The sequence below is a fragment of the Rattus norvegicus genome, chromosome 10 (genome assembly GCF_036323735.1).
Source record: "Rattus norvegicus strain BN/NHsdMcwi chromosome 10, GRCr8, whole genome shotgun sequence".
Classification (NCBI taxonomy): Eukaryota; Metazoa; Chordata; class Mammalia; order Rodentia; family Muridae; genus Rattus; species Rattus norvegicus.
Genome location: NC_086028.1, coordinates 45,663,105 through 45,683,478, shown reverse-complemented (window position 1 = coordinate 45,683,478; position 20,374 = coordinate 45,663,105). Strand labels below are relative to the sequence as shown.

The 20,374-nt window shown below is 48.9% G+C and overlaps 1 protein-coding gene across 11 annotated transcripts in view; it reads right to left on the bottom strand.

Moving 5' to 3' along the window:
• Drc3 (dynein regulatory complex subunit 3) overlaps positions 1–20,374 on the bottom strand; it is a 78,858-nt gene that overhangs the window by 15,424 nt on the left and 43,060 nt on the right. For 10 of the 11 annotated variants that reach the window (XM_063268617.1, XM_063268614.1, XM_063268618.1 and 7 more), the window contains 7 exons: positions 19,288–19,486; positions 14,453–14,569; positions 12,588–12,754; positions 6,891–7,037; positions 2,765–2,884; positions 2,050–2,161; positions 46–221 (listed from right to left, as the gene is read on the bottom strand). In XM_063268617.1, the coding sequence (XP_063124687.1) occupies positions 46–221; positions 2,050–2,161; positions 2,765–2,884; positions 6,891–7,037; positions 12,588–12,754; positions 14,453–14,569; positions 19,288–19,447 (999 nt within the window). In that variant the 5' untranslated portion in view covers positions 19,448–19,486. Of the gene's footprint in view, positions 1–45; positions 222–2,048; positions 2,162–2,764; positions 2,885–6,890; positions 7,038–12,587; positions 12,755–14,452; positions 14,570–19,287; positions 19,487–20,374 lie in introns of all 11 variants that reach the window. The other variant, NM_001013857.1, reaches the window with a different exon arrangement.

Here is a 20,374-nt window from a genome sequence, read left to right as displayed (position 1 = left end):
ATTGCCACCCCTCCTGGTGCCCTGGCACAAGATGAGAGAACTTACCAGCAGGTGTTTTTCCTCAAACTTGGCAATCTTGAGCTTGCCCTGGTCCTGGTTTTCCTGAATGGCCTCCTGTATGCACTCATTGAAGGTGTCTAACTCAATCTTTCGCTTTTCTTGCTGACTCAGGCCATACTCGAAAATGTTCAGGCAGATGATGACAAATTTGTCCTTGTAGGTAGGAGGCTGTTAAGGAAGCTTGGGGCTCAAGGTCAGGCTACTAGGATGATGACAAACATGTTGACAATTGCTTGCTGAACACGCAATGGAAACACCGTGGAGGCTACAGGTGGTCCTTTTGATAGAAGAGGAGGAGCCAGGGAGCCAGGAACTCAGGAACAGGGTAAAGGGCTTAGAAGAGACTTCCAGAGGACTAGGGGTGCAGGGAAGACTTAGAAGCAGCCTGGCCAGGGCAGTGAGTTAGAGTACTTTTACTTTTCTCTCTCTGATGTGGCACCCGGAAGGGCCCTTCTGGGAGGGGCCTGCCCAGTGGCTCATCGGAACTGAGAGAGGAATAGGGTGGTTTAGGTTCAAGTTATGGCTCTGATGCTGCTTCTGAGACCCACTTTAGCAAGTGCCCTCTATTGGCCTCAGTGCCCTTACCTCAACTAAGGGCATGGAGGAAAGAGTCCTTAGGAGTGGGTGGGGGACACACACCTTTAATTCCATAATTCATAGGGCAGAGGCAAGGGACCTCTGTAAGTTCCAAGCTAGATAGGGCTATAACAGCGAGACCTTATCTCAAACAACAACAACAACAACAACAACAACAACAACAACAACAAAAAAAAAAAAAACACCCAACAACAAAAAACCAAGTCCTTGGAAAGAGTCCTAGGGCTCAGGCAGGCAGAACCCATCAGGCCTTGGGGATCTTGTGGGAATGTGTTCAGGAGATCAGATGCCTTTCCACAAATCTCTCAGTGTCACAGTGCTTAAGTCAAGAGCATAGGTCCCTGAGGAAGAGAGGTAGCCAGCAAGGAGAAGCCCTGTCTCACTCTCCCCACAGTGTTTGGGTTCTGGGCAGATATCCACTGAGAAAGTTTCAACGCAGTCACTTGAGGTCTGGGCTCTGCCTGTAGGAGCCCACCAAAGCTGGCCAAGGAGCTGGGAGGCCATGGATGGAGGCTCTGACCCAGGAGCTGTGTGTGGCAGGGTCAACCAGCCAGGAAAAAGACCTGGAAGACAGGAAAAGGACCAGCCGTACCCCATGACTGCTGCAGGCACCGTGACATTACACAATGCAGTAACCTTTATTCCTGGGGAATACTCATCTTTCCCAAATTGCAATTCTAGTTTCACATCTTATTCCCAAATCACACTTCTTTTATTAGAGACTCGTCTTTGTATTTTTTCCTGGAGGCTGACACCAGTGTTGGTGGCCCCACAGACCAATCTGGGACTGGCTGTCTCAATTCTCAGCCCTCAGGTACAACCCATTCCCTGTCCCCATCCGTCTCTTACTTACCACTGAGGCACATGGTTTGGTTGTCATGACCACTGCCACCATGTATAACAAGTACTGACTGTTTCCTCCTCGGGCTCTGACCAACTAGGGGACAAATGCAAGCTCTTAGGCCCAATGGTTGAATGATCCTGTACAAATTGCTTAACCTCTGGGGTTACTAATGGTAGCCACCTGGTGGGAGTACTTAAGGGGATGTGGACCAAGAGCAGTAATGTAGCCGGTGAAGAAGATCTTTGAGATAGAAACACACTCTCTACTTCCACCTCAGAAACCCCAGCTTGCCAGGTACGTCAGACCCAGTTGGTAGCTATCACTCGGTGTGCCTTCAGAGATCTAGACAGTACTGATCTACAAAGCCCAACCAACCTGACTGAAAAGGCCTTTTGTATAGGTGAATCCAGGAGATTTAACTATGAGATCTCACATGAATGATGGGAAAACTGAGGTACAGAGTAGGAAGAACTTGCTCAAGGGAAGCTGGTGGTACTTGAGCCAGGCCTGTACCCATAGAGGCAACTGTGTAACTCAGAAAGGATATGCTTCAAGGAGCTCACCAACACCAGGCAGGTAGGATAGCTTGTTGCCCTCCACATCATCGGAATACATGCTGTCAAACAGGAAGGGGCCATTCAGGTGCTCAACAAATGCCATCTGTGGATTCAAATAGCCAGACATGGTAACCCAGAGCCAGGCTTCTGTGAGGGTTGAGGGAACCAAGGATTCTTCAGGGGGACATTGCACCTGAGCTATAGCCCTCCCTCCCATGAAGGCAAGTGTGTGAGTATTCCAGGCACAGAGGGGACATGCACAGAGGTACTGAAGATACAAATGCAGGTTGTTTCCGAGAAGTGGCCTGCAGCTCTGTGTAGCTCCACAGGGGCCTGGGATTAGTAGTAGGGAGGCTAGCAAGGCACGGCCACAAATTGAGGACCACAAAGAACTGAAAGCCAAATGGTTACTGCAAGGGATGGGAAACAGCTTGAGGGTCTTAAGTAAAGGAGCCACTGGGACCAAGAGTTTTGGGACAATCTCTAAGCATAAGGGTAGGGAATGGGGACTGGGCTGAAATGGAGCAGCCTCCGGAGACTGTGATCAGGGCTGAGCAAGGCAGGGAGTGGTGTCAGCTCCTGTGGCTGCTTTGTAGTTTCAGGATCCTGGGGATCCTCGTGGAGCATCGTTGAATATGACCAGAGCACTCTGTGGTACTTTTTGTGTCCAGGCCAGGCTAGGCCAGGCCAGCTGTCTGTGTGATACCTTATGCTCTGCCAGCTTCTGCTGCTTGGCCTGCTCCTCCTCCAGCCGGATCTGCATCAGTGCCTCCCGGTGCTTCAGCTCATCAATGCTGTACTGATGCTTCATCTTCGCCACCTCCCTCTGACCCAGGAGCAGAAATGGTACAGTTACCAGAGGATAACTGGTCCCTCCAGCCACATAGCCTTGGGCCCCTAAGTATGGCTGATGTGTTAGAGGGTATGCTTTGTAAAAGTTTGGAAAGGCAGAGGCCCTGGAGATGAAAATGCCTAATTATTCCCAGGCAACCTAAGCCTAGGGGAATCATGGGATTGGAAGTGCCCCAAGAACCTGCTCTGAGGCAGCCTGGAAGTGTCCCTTGCATGCTGTAGGAAGCAGTGGGGGCTGCCCCTTCCTGAGTTCTACAGCACCAGTGTAGGATCAGGCTATGGGAAGGTCCAGTGCCTGCCTGGCAGAGTTCAGTGTTCCTGAACTATTATTCATTCTTTCTTTTGAATCACAGAGGCCATGTAGGCCATGTGTGCTACTGCCCTTGACGGGAATTTCTGAGTCTTCAGGAGACCATGTCTGAGTACATGTCTTGGTACTCCAGATGCTAGGCTAACGAAAGGCCTCACATATGCTAGGGTGAATGCTGGGCTCTGAACCACACCCTAGCCTCTATCCTGTGCTTTTTAAAAGCACAATCCACCTAAGCTTTTGAGCCCATGTTGTGTTCCAAATTAACACCTAAATCTCGGGCTCTTAAGCTAAGGGTTGCAGTCTCATATTGGATGGAGTAACTGAATGTGGAGGGGACACACACGCGCACGCACACACCCAATTGACAATTAAAGCTCTCTGAACATACAATCACCAAAATTTCTTTAAAATCAAGTGTATAATGAACCCCAGGTGTTTCTGGTCTTGCTAGTTCATGCTGCACTGTATGAATTCACTTATTCACTTTAGCCTTGGTTCTGAGTAGGAAGCATACACATGGCTGTCAGCTACCATACCCTATGTGCACATGACTGTCATCTATCATACTCTGTGTGCACATGGCTGTCACCTACCATACCTTGTGTTCATGTGACTGTCACCTACCATACCCTGTGTGCACTAGCTGTCACCTACCATACCTTGTGTGCACTGGCTGTCATCTACCATACCCTGTGTGCACTGGCTGTCACCTACCATACCCTGTATACATGTGACTTTCATCTATCATGATGCCGGTTACCCCCCACCTCCCCTGCTAAGACTTGAAATGACGTTGTTTTCTGTATGTACAGTTTCCTGCTGTCATAGAAACATAATTGTTTAATTTCAGAAAACAACAACTTTAAATATTTTCCTACCATCGTTCTTTGGCGTATAAGTGCCATTAGTGTAATTTTTTATTGTATTATGTTAGGATGTTTGGTTTTAAAAAAATGCTATTTGAGGGGTTGGGGATTTAGCTCAGTGGTAGAGCACTTGCCTAGCATGCGCAAGACCCTGAGTTCGGTCCCCAGCTCTGGAAAAAAAAAAAAAAAGAAAGAAAAAGAAAAAAAATGCTATTTGAGTTACTGAAGAGTTTCATTAAATGAATTTTGACTTGGAATTAGGACAGAATCCCCCAAGACTTAAGTTATTATTGTATATATATGATGTATATGTATGTATAGGAGCATGTGCCAAGGCCAAATGTAAGTGATTTCTCTCCCTCCAGCCTTATGTAGGTTCTGGGCCTTGAACTCAAGTCTCCAGCTTTCTATCGCCCTGGACACGCTAACTATTTTGCTGAGCCCTCAACAATTTCTGAAATGGCTCTAAACATAATTCTGCCATTTTATACTACATATTTATTCCACATCATTCTTGTCATTGAGAATTAGAAAAATCAAAATATTAATCAACTCTTAAAACCATTGAAGAGTCCCTGCATCTTGCAATTTATATATCTAGCCAAGATTTAATGTTTGTTGAAGACAGGATCTCTCTGCATAGCTCTGTCTGGCCTCAAGATACAGACCAGGCTGGTCTCAAACTCACAGAGATCTGCCTGCTCCTACCACCTGAGTGATGGGATTAAAGGCACCTGATCTTCATCTTTTATTTTCTTTTTTTACATTTCACTTACTGTGTGCATGAGTGTTTTGCCTGTATGTACGAATGCGTACCATATGTGTCCTGGTGCCTGTGGAGCTCAGAAGAGAGTGTCAGAGCCCCTGGAACTGGAAAGGAATGCAGGTATAGATGGCTATGAGTTGCCGTGCATGTGCTGGGATCTGAATCCAGGTCCTCTGCAAAAGCGAATGCTCTTAACCCCTGAACCATTTCTCTAGCCCTGTCCCCAATACTATTTAATCAAAACAATTGAGATGTGTTTATGTGCATGTGTGTTGGGGAGCAGGTGTGTGCGTGGTTCATGTGTGTGTAAGAGGCCAGAGGGCATCAACAAGCTTTCCTCCTCAGGAGCCGTCCACTTTGGGTTTTGAGACAGGGTTTCTCACTGGTCTGCAGCTTGTCAAGTAGGGTGAACCGGCTGACTTCCAGGGCTCCTCCTGCCTCTGCCTCCCCAGCACTGGGATTTTCAATTTTTCCATAATAATTTATTCATTTTCAGTGCCCCTACTCATGAGTGAGAGAGAGAGAGAGAGAGAGAGAGAGAGAGAGAGAGTGTGTGTGTGTTCGTGCAAGCATCACAACATATGAGTGATCAGAGGACAACTTGTGGAAGTCAGTTCTCTCTGTCTACCATGTGGGTCCTGGGAATTGGATTCAGCTGCCTTTACTGGCTCAGACATCTTCCTGGACCACACCAGGCTTTTTAAAAGAATTTATTTTATGTGTATGAGTGTTTGGGCTGAATGATGGAATAGGAACACTCTTCAAGAGGTCCTGAGTTCAAGTCCCAGCAACCACATGGTGGCTCACAACCATCTGTAATGGGATCAGATGCCCTCTTCTGGTGTGTCTGAAGACAGCTACAGTGTACTCATATACTTAAAATAAATGATTTTCAGAATTTAAAATCTCAGAGCCAGCCGTAATCCCAGCACTTGGAAAACTGAGGCAGAAGAATCAGGTGTTCAAGGTTATTCTTAGCTGTATAGTTCAGCCTGGATTGCATGAGACTGTTGTCTTACTCACCTATACACGCACATATACCCTAAGAACAAGAGAAATACTCCGGTTCATACTGTCACGGGAAAGCCCACTGTCAGCAGGGATGGGGAAGCAGCTCCTCTTATTTCTGTGAACAGCATGAGACTGGACTTTGGGAACCAGCTTGTCCCTCAGGGCAGGGCTCTCCGTATAGGCTGCAGGGACATTAGGGCTAGCCCTCCACTGTCCAGACAGCCTTTCCTGGGTACCCCCTAAATCTGTCCATGTGCCAAATATAGGTTCCTATTAATTAGCAAAAGCACCAACTTCCTGTGAGAAGGGCCAGGCAGCTCTGAAGCCTTTGGGTTTCCAGGCACCTAACACAGAAAGACTTCCTAGTCTCGCTATTAAAGGCCTCACACACTGTATGCACAGAGGGAGCAGCAGGAGATAGGACTTACTTACGGCAAGGGAGAAGGGACAGCGCACGCGTGAGCATGCATGCACAGACACACACACACACACACACACACACACACACACACACACACGCACGCACTGGCTGGCCCAGCATGAGGCTGAAAGACCAGCTTCCAGGAGCCAGCTCTGGGACCTCTAACCAGAAGACCCTTGGTGAGTGGTTTGCCTTGGTTGCCAGCTTATGTGTGCTTCCAGAAAGATGGGGATGAGTGGGGCCTCCCAGCTTGGAGTGACAACCCTCAGGGAATTGCTATGGGATTGCCCCTCGGCTCATATAAGCTTGGGTTGAGTCAGGCCCTGCCACCAGCTCATGGTCACGCCAGTTTACTGTTCACGTCCTTTTACTCTCTCTCCTAGAATCTTCACCTGGAAAACAGACAATAGCTGTCTGTTAGCCCTGGGGTGTTGTGTGGAAGGGGCTAAAGCCTGGAAACCTATAGGAAACAGTGGGAAGTCACTGCTGGAGTGGCTGTGCATAGGAGCGGAAATGGGCCCACTAGGAAAACATGTTCTCTCAGCCATGGATAGGGAGAACTGCTCACGTGATTCCCACTGAGAACAGAGCTGGGACGCTTACCGCCTGCTCATCAACGCGCCGGAAGTCCAGGTACACGAGATCAGGAAGGTAGGCATAGATGAACACCTTGTACTCCTCTGCCTCAGAAACGGGATTCCCAGAGAGGCTGAGTGTTCGCAGGCACGGGAACCGGCGCAGGTAGATGATCTGGGTAGTAGGAAGCAGAGGTGCTGTCCTTGCTGCCACAGGACTGTTTGGAACCACATACAACAGCTTCCCGCCTCTGCACCCTTCCTGAGTCCACAACCTGGCCGGGGTACCTTCCATACAGACAGGTGAGAGTTTGTGGCTTCTGAACCAGACTTTAGTCCTGAGAGTAACCACAAGTTTTCAGAAGACTCCCAAGTGCTCAATTCCCAGTTGTGGAATTTAAGACAGATGACCAGTCTAGTGTATGAGCCTTGACTTCCTCCTCTACAAAATAGGCAGAATGACATCAGTGTCATGAAGGCTAAATGAAATAAGCTATGAAAAGCAGTCATCAGCCCTTAGACGAGTGGTCACTTAGAATAGGGTGACGTTTTAGGCAGTAGAACTGCATGGAGGTCTCAAGTCTCCTGTTAAATGGAGCTGGATTGTCACAGGACAACAGCCAGCAGAGCATCTCACTGAGTGCTATTTACTCTTCCTGTGCTTTGGTTTTAGTAAAATGGGGGAATCAACCACTTGGCCAGTACTTGGATGACGGCATCATTGGAACTTAGACATTACACTGTACGCTAGACAGGAAAGGTTTCTCATGGCCTCTGCATCAGCTCCTGCCTCCTCCAGATTCCTGCCTTGACTTCCTGCCCTGTCCTCCTTTGATGATGGACTATGATGTGGAAGTGTAAGCAACTTTCTCCCTAAGTTGCTTTTGGTCATGGTGTTTATGTTTATAACAGCAATAGCAACCCTCACCAAGACAACATCCACGGGAGAGCAGGGAGGGCACATATTCCAAGAGGCCAGAGGCCCTGAGGCAGCACAGGGCTTGGCACAGCCGCCAACAGCACTCAGCCAAGGTTGCTGCAGAATAGTGGGGAGGGTTCAGGAGGAAGGACATGAGCCACACTGGGAGACAGTACCAGAGGCTGGTTCCTGGAAGACCACAAAGGCTTTCAGCAAGAATTTAAATGTGCTCTAAGAACAGCAAAAGCTGCTAGAGTCTTGTTTCTGGAGGAAAGCAGTATTTGGTTTACTTTCTAAAAGTTTTTTTTTCTAAGAGCCCCCTTTATATCTTTTAGCCACAGAGACAAGATGTTGCTGACAAAATGTGTTGTAGGAGGTGAGAGTGAGCCGCCCCTTCACTGCATGGGGGATGGAGTGGGGTAGGTCTGTAAAGGGTGCACAAGAGATGTTTGACAAAGATGCACAATGCACTGTGATCCAGCAGCCCCACCCCGGGAGTTTACCTTACAGATGGGCTGATGTTGTTCTATGGTATCCTTCTCATGGGCACATGCTACGCCCTGCATGCAGCGTGTGCAACACCCCACATGCAATGCACCATCCGGAAGCAACCCTGACTGCTCCCTGAAAGAACTCAGGTCGCATGATGGAGGGATCCAGCAGAGGAGGGGATCCCCTCTCTGCTATGTCAATAATCATGCTAAGTGCTGACTGCAGAAGAGAGGGCTCAGATGAAGGCAGGTTCCTGGAGGACAGCTGGGCCAATGTGGCAGTCACACATGTTTAAAAACTGGATGCCTGGAGGGATACTCATGGAACTTAGAAGAAGCCTCTGGTTCGGGAAAGAAAGTAAAACTGAGGCTTCTGTGCTCGGAGTTAGGATTACTTTTCTGTGTTTTTTTAATACAATCAGCAGGTACTAAAATCAACCCAACAAATAAATAAATCACAAAACAGCAAGCAGCTAGACGTCAAATAAATGGGAAAGACTCAGAGCAAAGATTCTTAGCGGTGTCAGTCAGGCTTCTCTGGGTCAAGTCACAAAGACGAATACTGGCTGGTTAGGTGAAGAGGATCCACGGTTCCTAAGGTCTCCAGAAATCAGCCAAGCCTGGGGACACCTAGCCTAGATAGCGCAGGTCTCCTGCAGGCTCTTTTCTGTCTTTCTCTCTCTGTGGAGACAGGCTCTAAGTGCATGTAGTACTGGCAAAGAGCAGCCCACTGGAGAGAGCAAGAGGGCTTCATCCTGCCCAGGGCTGCAGGGCAGCGTGGCAGAATACTAAAGGCTTTGGCAGGGAGTCGAGCATCCTGACATAGTCTCTGTAACCTCTCTGGCCTCTTTGTCCAGGCCTGGGGAAGGCCTCATGTCAGTTAAAATCTCCAGTGTCCATAGGATGAGATCTGGGCTGCAGGACCTGCTAAGGCAGAAACTAATGCTAAATGTTCAACCACAGGGTTTGAGGCAAGAAGTGTTCGGTCGTTGCTGTAGCATGGACCTTTGGTGTACAAGTTCCTGGATTATGTCCCTAACAGTGCTAGGACGCAAATGAATTTTTAAAAAGAGAAGAAAAAATAAAGAAAAATGGATTAAAAAAAAAGTAAAGATAACAAAAACCAAAGGGGGCCAGTCGGTAGTGGTGCATGCCTTTAATCCCAGTACTCAGGAGAAAGGGGCCGTGGAGCTCTGATTTTGAGGCCAGCCTGGTCTATAGTGTGAGTTCCAAGACAGCCAGGGCTACACAGAGAAAGCTTGTTTGGAATGAAAAGAAAGAGAAAGAAAGAAAGAAAGAAAGAAAGAAAGAAAGAAAGAAAGAAAGAAAGAAAGGAAGGAAGGAAGGAAGGAAGGAAGGAAGGAAGAGAGAAAAAACAAAAACTAAAAGGGCTATTTGGGGTTATCTCAGAATCTGAAAATTCCTAAGTTGACTATGATTTTCTGTGTACCTACTATGAGCCAGGTCCTGCATTAGGCATACAGTAGTAAAATTGATTCGGTCTTCACAACAACCCTGCGGTCCACTACTAATCACGTTTTATAGATGTGCAGACACACAAAATTCTAAGTCACCGGTTCAATGTCAGCAACTGGTAGGTTGCAGCTAACATTGGCTGACTCTGCTAGTCACACCTTCCAGGCTTTACTTGGCCCCCCTGTTGGCCAGCACAAGGATTCCTTATCTCACAGAGCAGAGGGCAGACTGGATAATTGGGGATTGGACTTGGAAAGGGTTCTGGTGAGTTTAAATGCTCTGAACTGTTGTAGATAGCAAGACTCTGAGACTATATGACCTCTGGGATTTGGCCCTACCAGGCGAACTTCATACTAATAACAAGCCAGTGATTGATTTACTTTGCTATTCCCTTAAGCTGCCCAGCTGGCCATGCTCACACATGACATGGTCTGGGGGTAGGAATAGAGCCTTCAATGGCCCAGCAGACTAAAGGGACACTGATAGTGAGAGGAGACTTCTACTTCTCTCTTCCCTGTCATATATAAACAAGGATGCTGTAAGGATAAACAGCCCTGAGGACATGATGGGGGAGCCCAGAGGTGTAAGAAATTTATATCCCTGAAGTCCTATTGATAAGCTCTCTTCTTTGCCATGCCATAAATCACACCACAAGTGCCCTTGTTTGCAGCAGATGCTTCAGCCGGGACAGACTCTTCCTGGCAGCACTCCACCTTGTCATCTTCTGTGTCAGCAAGGTCTCTGTGTCCCCAGAGGCCCACCCACCCACAGGCTGGGAAGGAGCTAATCTGCATGGAGTGACCCTAGCTGCTCAAGGACAGAACTGAAGGTCAGAGCCTCAGGCGGGCTTCAGCAATTAGGGAGTCACATCTGGAAGGAGTTCTGGATATTCTCGAGGCCCAATAGAATCAAGTCCCCACCGCCCCTAGCAGCAATCTCAGCAGCACCCAATGCTGGCTTTCCCTCCCCCCACTAGATCACTCTAGTTTCCAAAAGTCACCTCCCCAGCAAATCCCTCGCACCCAGGGCCCTGGCTGAGCTTTGCTTGCAGCCAGCCAGAGAGCAGCTCTCTGTTTCTTTCAGGCAGTGCCTCTTAGGCAGTACACCCCATTAGCCATTCACGTGCCCAGGTCTACCCTGACTGCGGTGCATTTCCTTCCTGTTCATAGCTCTGCCGTGGACATGCCAGAGCTCAGAGAAGTCTCCATGCTGGTGCTTCTCTAGCTGCTGCTGTCTGCAACTTGACCTCAGCTCCCAGGGTGCCTGCACACTCCTGGCTTCCATGCAGGTTTCCCAGGTGCCTCTAGCTTCTGCTCACATACCTGACACTAAGAAGCATCCTCTTTTGGCTGGATGGAAGTCTCCGTCTCTGTGTCTGTGTCTGTCTCTGTGTCTGTGTCTGTGTCTGTCTCTCTCTGTCTCTGTCTCTGTCTCTCTCTCTCTCTCTGTCTCTCTCTCTCTCTGTCTCTCTCTCCTTTGCCTCCTGAATGCTGTGATTAAAGGGATGCACAAGCACCACCAGTGCCCAGCTGGTTCTCATATCTTTCAAGGCTCTGGAACCAGGTTGACTATCATCCCTGACACTCACTCTCTCTCTCTCTCTCTCTCTCTCTCTCTCTCTCTCTCTCTCTCTCTCTCAGCGAAGATATCGCCACAACAGGCCTCTGCAAGAACCTGTTCCTAGGCTGGGCACACACCTGTAGTCCAGCATTCGGGTGGCAGAAGCTATCGGGTCATGACGTTGTTTACAATGGGATACCAGACAAAGGAGAAGGAGGGGAAGCAGAAGAGGGAGGGAGAGATGGGGGGAGGGAGAAGGAGAGAGAGAGGGAGGAGGGGAGAGAGAGAGGGAGGAGGGGAGTGAGAGACAGAGGGAGACACATAGAGAGAGGAGGGGAGGGAGGGAGGGAGGGAGAGGGAGAGGGAGAGGGAGAGGGAGAGGGAGAGGGAGAGGGAGAGGGAGAGAGAGAGAGAGAGAGAGAGAGAGAGAGAGAGACGCCTGGGCTGGTGGGTTACTGCCACACTCTATTTGACGGGTGAGAAAGTTGAGACACGGAAAGCTTGGGCCTCACTTAGACTTGGATATTCACGTCCGACATGCAAGATGAAGACTGTGTTGCCTCTAGGGTTTGGCTTTGATGAACAGACTTAAATGTGGGCAATGACTTGGTGCCTTGACTCACTCCTGTTCCTGTAAGCCATTTGGGTGCATAGTTAGGACTGAAGCCAGGGCAACTGATTAATGTATGTGGAAATGGAGTCTTGAATGTTATTAGCCAGCCCTAGGCCGGTGGCTAAACTGGAGAAGCTATAGGGTCACCCCTACCATAGCACTCAGTAATTATCAGCAGAGTCTCAGCTGTATCTTCCCACTGTGAGGCTGCTGTGATGTGTGCTGGGGCAGTTTGCCTCCCAACAATGTCTGGTGTCATACAGACACATTTGGTATCTAGACTGCCCTCCTATCACCCACAGGGATTGCATCACTGTTTTGAGACCTTAACTTGCTGTCACATTCATCTAGATGGCTGGTTACCCCAAAAAGGACTATATGTTGCCATCTCTGTCTTGCTGAGCCTAGAACAAATGTCCTACATCCAGTAGGTTTGTCATATGAGCATGAGACTCAGAGCAGGCATAGGACACAGCTGAGGCCATGAAGCCTGGTACCCAGAGATGGTTTTGTTGGACTAAGCATGGTCTTTCAATATATTCAAAGCCCTTGTGGAATAACTAGGGTGCTTCATCTTTCTAGGGGAAGCATGTACTGCATGTCTTGGTTTTGGCACAGCTCGAGGCCCTGTGATATTTGTGGCATGCGTCTCAGGCTGGTACTCACATTCATCATGTTGTTAATCTGGTTATTGCCCAGTGACAGCACCTGCAGATTCACCAGGGGATCTAGAGAGTCTATCTTGGAGATCCGGTTATGGGACAAGCTCAGGTCCTCCAGGTTGACCAGGGTATCCAGGCCCTCAATGGCCTCAATGTTGTTGAAGGACAAATCTGAAAAGGAAGAAGACTCTGAGGGCATACTGCTCAGTTAGACGGGGACGTGCCTGGAACAAAGCTTCAGACTGCTGAGAGCTCTTGGGGGTGACACTTAGCTGAGGGGCTGCCTCACTGCTTGGGGATTCTAGGAACATTAGATGGGCTCTTCCCTAAGGTCCCCTATCTGCCATCTACCCAGTTCTGCCAGCTCCCCTCTGACTGGGAAGTTTCTCAGCCCTGTTGGTTCTGGGATGAAAACACCCAGGAGTGGATCTAAAGTGGTGTTCTTAAGGGGGTTGGGAGCAGAGTTGTAAGATGGCCTTTCCTTTATGTTTGTGACATCCTAGCAAGATTGCGTCCCATCTGTTTGGCATTCCCATCTTCCAAGTAAGTGTCCCTTCCTGTTCTCTGACAATGCCTCCAGGTGGTAGTTTGGAATCTTTCTTTTTAATCAGTCAGGAAGTAGAAGCTTTAGGTCAGGAGGAGTATGGTGTGGCTAGTCTTCAAATCTCCTTCTGTGTAAACAGGCAAACAGGTGCCCTTGTAGGACCGGTGGCTTTACTCCAAGAGGCAAGCTGGCCTGCTGGCTTCTGGGTATTGAGTATTGCTCAGAACCTGGGCTGGCATGGGCAACCATCTCCACGGTGAGTGACTGACTTCACCTCCTATAGTGACAGGTGATTTCTAACATGCAGATGGACCAGGAACCAGTGTTAGTGAAGACTAGGGTACAACAAAGGGTACCTGAGCAGGAGCCCTGGTCGCCACAGTCAGACTCGGCTCCATCTGCTTCTCTCACCCATAGGCCGGTCAGCCTCTTGGTGCCTCAGGAGCCGTCTCTGTGAAATGGCCCCTCAACCCAGTGGGGTTACTGAGGCCCCTAATAACAGCACCAACACATCTGAGAGTGCTTTGGAGACTGAGAACTGTATTGATGATGGCTTCTGGAAGCCTGGCAAAATGCAGAAGCATGTGATTTGGGATGGGGTGGGGCTAGCCTAGCACTGCTGCTGCTTGGCCGAGCTTCTCTGAGCCTTACCTCCCTTCTCATCAACTTGGATAACAACAGCCATTGAACATCTCTGTGGAAGCTAATAAATAAGACATCTCAGAGGAGCTCTCAGCTTGTCCCCTTTTGTCCTTTAGTTGTTCCCTTGCCCCTCACTAGCCAGGGAAGCACCTAAGAGGCCAAGCTTTTGGTGACCTTGGCACTGAGGTCAAAGTTCTGGAATCAGACAGAGATTGACAAGGGAGCCTGTGCCCTCACTTAACTTCTTGTCACCTTGGCTGCTCACTGTTGCTGTAATGGGAATGGTATGTGACACCAGAAAGCTCATGTAAAGCATGGGCAGGCCACAATCAGCACACAGCTATTGTCTGTGCTCCTTGTAGTGGCCAGCTGTCCACCTGTGCCTATGGAAAACGCTGGTCTAGGGCTGCCCCTGTGCCCACCAGCCTGAGAGGCTGGCAGGTGGGATGGAGTAGGCTGTCTGTATGCAGAAGCACATCCTTGTGATGCTTTGCCCAGCATAAGCCCCGGGCTTTTTAACAGACTGTCACTTTCTCGCTCCTAACCGACAGAGTATTTCTGCTGTGCCTGGCCTGACAACAGGCTGGCGGCCGAGTGTCACTGCGATTATTCTGCAGGGAGGCGATGGATGTCCTTGGCAGTGGGCCACCGTTAACAAAGGCAGACACAGAGCCAGGCCTTACCCAGCCAGACCAGGTGTGTGAGGTTTTCCAGGCCCTCGATCCGCTCAATGATGTTGTTGTTCAGCTGCAGCTTCCGCAGGTTCTCAAACTGCCAGAGGTTATCTATGCGGAGGATATCTGAAACAACCGGAGCGCCCAGATGTGACTGGAGCTTTGTACCAGTGCCCTGGAAGACTGAAGTGTACTCATACAGGGTTCTGCAGAGCCCTGCCTTCCCCAGAGTACCTGGGAGAGGGGGAGGAGCACTTGAGAGTAAGACCAGGGCCACTGGGAAGGATCAAAGAGGTCTGGTGTGACAGGGGCTTGCTAAGCAGGTGTCTTAGGAGCTGAGCTGGGTCTTCTCTGCAGAGACTCACACTGCCCCAGGGGCAGGGCTGGAGCTCTTAAGGAAATAGGTCTACCTTGGGGCACAGACTACAAGCAGAGGCCAGCATGGGGGGGGGGTCATTCAACTGGTTTTACTTTTGGAGGTTCACTGGGTAACATTTATTGGAATATTTACCATTTGTTTCTTTTGACCTACAGCTTATTTTCTTTCTTTCTTTCTTTCTTTCTTTCTTTCTTTCTTTCTTTTTTTCTTCCTTTCTTTCTTCTCTCTCTCACTCAGTCACTCACTCTCGCTTTTTTTTTTCTTGAGTTAGGGTCATACTATGTGGTCCTGACTGTTCTGGAACTCACTATGTAGACTAGTCTGTTTTCAAACTTCACAGAGACCCATCTGCCTCTGCCTTTCAAGTACTGAGATTAACAGCATACATCACCACACTAGCTAGACCTGCAATTTTTTAAATCTGTTTCTAGACACATCCTAGAAATATCTATAGTTGTGTCATAGCAGCCACTGGGACAATCAGAAGGCGGGGCTCAGACAGCTTGGCAGCAGAGACCCTGAGGTCATGAGGATCAGTCCTGGCCGTGTAGCTACTCTTTTTTTGCGTGTGTTGTATGGCCAGAGTTTGGTTTCTGTCACTGGAACCAAGAAGCCTTCTGAGTGGTACTTAATCCCACATTGAGTATGTAAAACTTGGAGGTCAGTGGAACCTGTTCAGTGCTTCCCAGCTTTCCCATAAGCCCCGCACAGCTCTGCTGTTGTGTGCTCCTTTAAAATATATTGGCATTTATACTTATTCCAAAACTGAAAAAATCCTCCTTTATTTTTATTTTATAGTATAAATGTTTTGCCTGTATGTTTGTGTATGTACGTATGTGTGAGCTTCTGCAGCCAGAAGAGGGCATCAGATCTTCTGGAACTAGAGTTACAGGTAGTTGTGACCCACCTAGAAATTAAACCCAGGTCCTCTGGAAAAACAGACAGTGCTCTTAACTGCTGAGCTATTGCTCTAGCCCTCTGTATTAGTCATGGAAAGAAACAGAACATCAGAACATACATACATACATACATACATACATACATACATACATACATGTTTTGGCTCTAAACACATTGCATACATGTGCACCTGCATACATGCAATATACACATGCAAAGTCTATATTTCCAAATGTTCACTTTGGGTTCTTTGTGTATATGGCCAAAGATAGAACACTGGCTCGTGTGTGTGTGTGTGTGTGTGTGTGTGTGTGTATACATGATTTATTAGAATGGCTTACAGATTGTGGTCCAGCTAGTCCAACAATGGCTATCACACTCAGGAGAGGCTGAGTGGATCTCTGTGAGTTTGAAGCCAGTCTGACCTACGCAACCAGTTCTAGAAACTTTAATCTTAGGCTATATTCACGTAAAGAAATGAAATAGTACAGAAGTGAGTTTTTTTCTAAATCACTATTAAGAGCCTGGCATAGGGGTGTACACCCATGTCAGGAGGCTGAAGCACCAAGACTGTAAGTCTAGCCTGGGATTTGTAGTGAGCTCAAGCTGAGACTAGTGTCGCTAGTTATAATCCTGACTGCTCAGGAGGCTAAGCCAGGAGGCTAACAAGGTCAGTACCAGCCAGCTTAGTGGGGGCCTGTCTCAAGACACAGGAAAAAGAGGATGTGAGGCAGGTGTGGAGAGGCGACACTGGTGAAGGGCACTTGTCCTTACAGAGGACTCAGGTTTGGTTCCCAGCGCCCATACAGTGGTTACAACCATTTTAACTCTAGCTGCAGGCTATCAACACCACCCTTGACCTCTGCAGGTACCAGGCACGGAAGTGCTACAGGCTGGGCGATGTAGCTCGGCGGTAGAACATCTGCATCAAGACCGTAGCTTCAATCCCCAGAACAAAACCAAGTTCTACTGACAGCTCACATTTATCCACGGGATGGTGGTGAGGTCCGAGATTCGGTGTGTGGCGTGCTCTGAACCCTCGCAGGTCTTAGAGAAGCAGGATCCTCTGATCTATCCATTGCTTCCCTATTTCCTCTCTGTAGTCAGAGTCAGGCAGCACAAGAGTCTGTTGTTAGGTCTCTGCCTGCTGCCAGATTTCCCAACCTGATTTTGTCTGTCTCTATGTGTTCTGGGGTGGTTCTGCTCAACTCGTAGCCGTCTCCTACTTCTGGTCTGGATTTTCCTGGCACCTACTGTGGCCCTGCTGTCTGACATGCTGAAACTCAGCCCTGATTCACTTGGCTCTGGTGGCTTCCTGCTGAGCCACTTTAGGTGGGTGGCTCTGGCACACCTGTACCAGGCTTTACCTCAGGCGACAACAGACCACGTGAAAACACCAAAATATGCCAACAAACAAGGACCTATCTGAGGGTTAGCTCCAAATGAACTTCCTGCCAAAAAGCTGGTTTAATCTTTCACACAGCCACCACGTCCTCTTCTGAGACCACCACCTTGGCAAAGGCATCGTCATTATTGCCTGAGACATGGTAGCAGCCATCTCATCATATCCCTGTCATCGTCCCCCACCCCCACCCCTATCCCCTCTCCTGCCCGTAGCCAGCAAAGTTCTGTGAGAACTCAAGTCCCACCTTATCCTATGTCTACTCAGGATGCTTGGGGATCCCACCTCACTATAAAAGCCAAATATATTTCATTGTTGAGGCAAGTGCCTGCTGACAATATGACCTCCCTGGCCTGTCCCTTCAGCAAGCCTCCTCAGGCTGGCTCTGGCCTACTCATGGCCTTGTACTGGTTGCTCCCTGTAGCTCACATAACCCCCTCCCCCCTTTAAGCCACATGCCCCCAATCTTCACACAGTTCCCTCCCTCATCTCCTTTAAATGTTTCTTTACATCTCGCCTTCGTGGCAAGGCTCTGGCCACTGTAGAAAACACTTCACCCAACTCTAATCTCCCCTTTCTCCTTCCTTTGCTTTATCTCCCCCGCCCGCACATACTGCCTGGAACAATCTAATTTTCCCTCTTACTTGCCTCCCCCACATCAACTCCATAAAGGTAATGAATGCTCTTTGTCTTTTGGACTCTGAATGCCTGGAAGAGCATCTGGCGTCTCTTAGGTACTTGCTCAGTACTGGCGGAATGCCCATTAGTGGGGGAGGTGGGAAGGAAGGGGCCAATCCTCATCCAGTCCTCCTCTCAGGGAAGCTGCAGCTCTGGGTCATTCCTGGAGGCCACGGGCAGGGGGCCTGTGAACTTATACAAGGCCTGCCTATGGCTGCCTTTAGCATATGGTATGGGGCCCAGCATCTTTGTTGTTGGCCAAAAGCCTAGACAGCTGGGGCCCAAGACAGCAGGTCACTTTCTGAAACCACACCTACTCAGAAAGCAGAGGGCTCAGGGTCCTCACCCACCTTCTTCTTCTTTCTCCTGCTCCTTTTTTGGGCAATTCTGGGATTAAGTAAGGAACACTCTGTAAAATAAGCCCTCTATCACTGATCTATTTTCTCAGTTCATATATTTTTTCTGTTGTTCCTATTCGATATGCATGGGTGTTTTGCCTGTGCATATGTCTGTGTATTACACATATACAGTACCTGTGGAGGTCAGGAGAGGGCATCAGATCCCTGGAACAGAAGTTATAGATGCTTGTGAGCTGCCATGTAGGTGCTGGGAATTGAACCTGGGTCCTCTGGAAGAGCAGCTACTCCTCTTAACCAATGCACTATCTCTCCAATCACCCCCTACTCACTCCTTGTGTTTTGGGGCTAGGGTCTCACTATGAAGCCCAGGCTGGCCTTGAACTGGAGGTCTTATTGCCTCTGCCTTCCAAGTACTGAGATATGTACTAAGCTAAGCTCCTCCTCCCTCTCATGCCCTCCATGTCCTGGCTCACTGGGTCACACTCAGTGGTTTCCCAGTATGATTCAAACACTGCATGCAAGTTGTCTCATTCTTCTTCCCAGTCAGAACTTGTGATAGGAGCTGCTTCCTATTTCACAGATGGGGATTGAGACAGTAAGTCTCTGCCTGTCCTGAGCCATATCTTCCACTGGGCTGCCCTGTCCCACTCAAAGTGCATGCCTGCTTCAGGGATCTCTATGCTCTTTCTCTGTGGACACACTATCCCTAAAGCCACTCCCTCCAGTGCAGGTTCCTCCTCTTTCTCCCTGCATTCCTACCTGACTCCAGTAATGTAGGGTCTCCTTGGTGCTGTTCACTAGGGACCCTTCCATACCAAGGACTTCATTCTATATGAAGGACTCCATTCCAAGTCATTGTGGAGTTGTATAATGGGGAGAGCATGGTCTAGGGAAATTCTATCTTTTGTTGTTGTTGCTGTTATTCAGAATCAGGAGTGTTGTGGACAAATGATGGAGTTATTGGATGGGGTTGATACAACATGTCCCTGTTCCTGTGCCTGGCGGGCTCTCACACAGGTCTGCACTGACCCCAAATGTGTGGAATGTGGGGATTTGAAATAGGGCAGAGAAAGTCAGAGAGGCCCTGTTCCACCCAGATCACAACCCTGGCACCCAGGATACATACTCTGGAAGTCCAGCTGCAGGGCCAGGACATCTTTGAAGAGGATGCCTTCCTGCTTGGCTAGCTGCCCAGCCTCTTCCTGGGGCCCTTGCTCCCCAACAGCTACCTTGAGCATGTCATCGTCCATTACTTTGGGCTCCATTGAGTCATACGGCCGGCTCATCTTTGCTGAGAAATTGGGTTCCGCCTTCACATACAGTTCCTTTGGTTTGAGAACAGAATTTGGCTGTGTTTCACATGGTATCACGGCCTGCCAGGAGGCCACAAGCTATCCACTCCCATCCCTTGCCTGCAGTACCTTGAAGCAAATGCACTGCTGGAAGGCTGCCCCAGGCCTTCCTAGCAGCCACCTGAGCCCTCATCAGGGCTCACTGTTTGACTTCACAGCCACAGCTGGTCTCTACACAGGGCTAATGCCCACAGTGGTTACCTTAGTCTCTGGTTCTCAGATCCCTTCAAAGCTAGTCTCTGACCTTCTGTTTGTCCTTACCTAGGTCTCTTGGTACAAGTCACTGACAGTGATCCTTGGAAGTGCTAGGCCCCAGTGGCCCTTCTGAAAGTTCCTCATCCCCAGGCAGACAGAAATGCATGGAGGAGACATTGACCCAATATGGCCATTCATGTTCTCCCTTGAGAAATGGGAACCTTGGGGTCTCAGAATGAGAGTGACTATGGTCTGTATATGTTCAGCCCAGGGAGTGGCACTATTTGGAGGTGTGGCCTTGTTGGAGTAGGCATGTCTCTGTGGGTGTGGACTAAAGACCCTCACCCTAGCTGTCTGGAAGTCAGTATTCTGCTAGCATCCTTCAGATGAAGATATAGAACTCTGAGCTCTTCTTGTACCATGCCTGCCTGGATGCTGCCATATTCCCACCTTGATGATACTGAACTGAACCTCTGAACCTGTAAGCCAGCCCTAATTAAATGTTGCTGTGATAAGAGTTGCCATGGTCACTGTGTCTGTTCACAGCAGTAAAACCCTAAGTCAGAAGTTGGTATCAGGAGTGGGGTATTGCTGTGATAAGCCTGACCATGCTTTTGTTTGGAAGAATGTAGATTCTGGGACTTTGGATTTGGAAAGCAGTGGAAT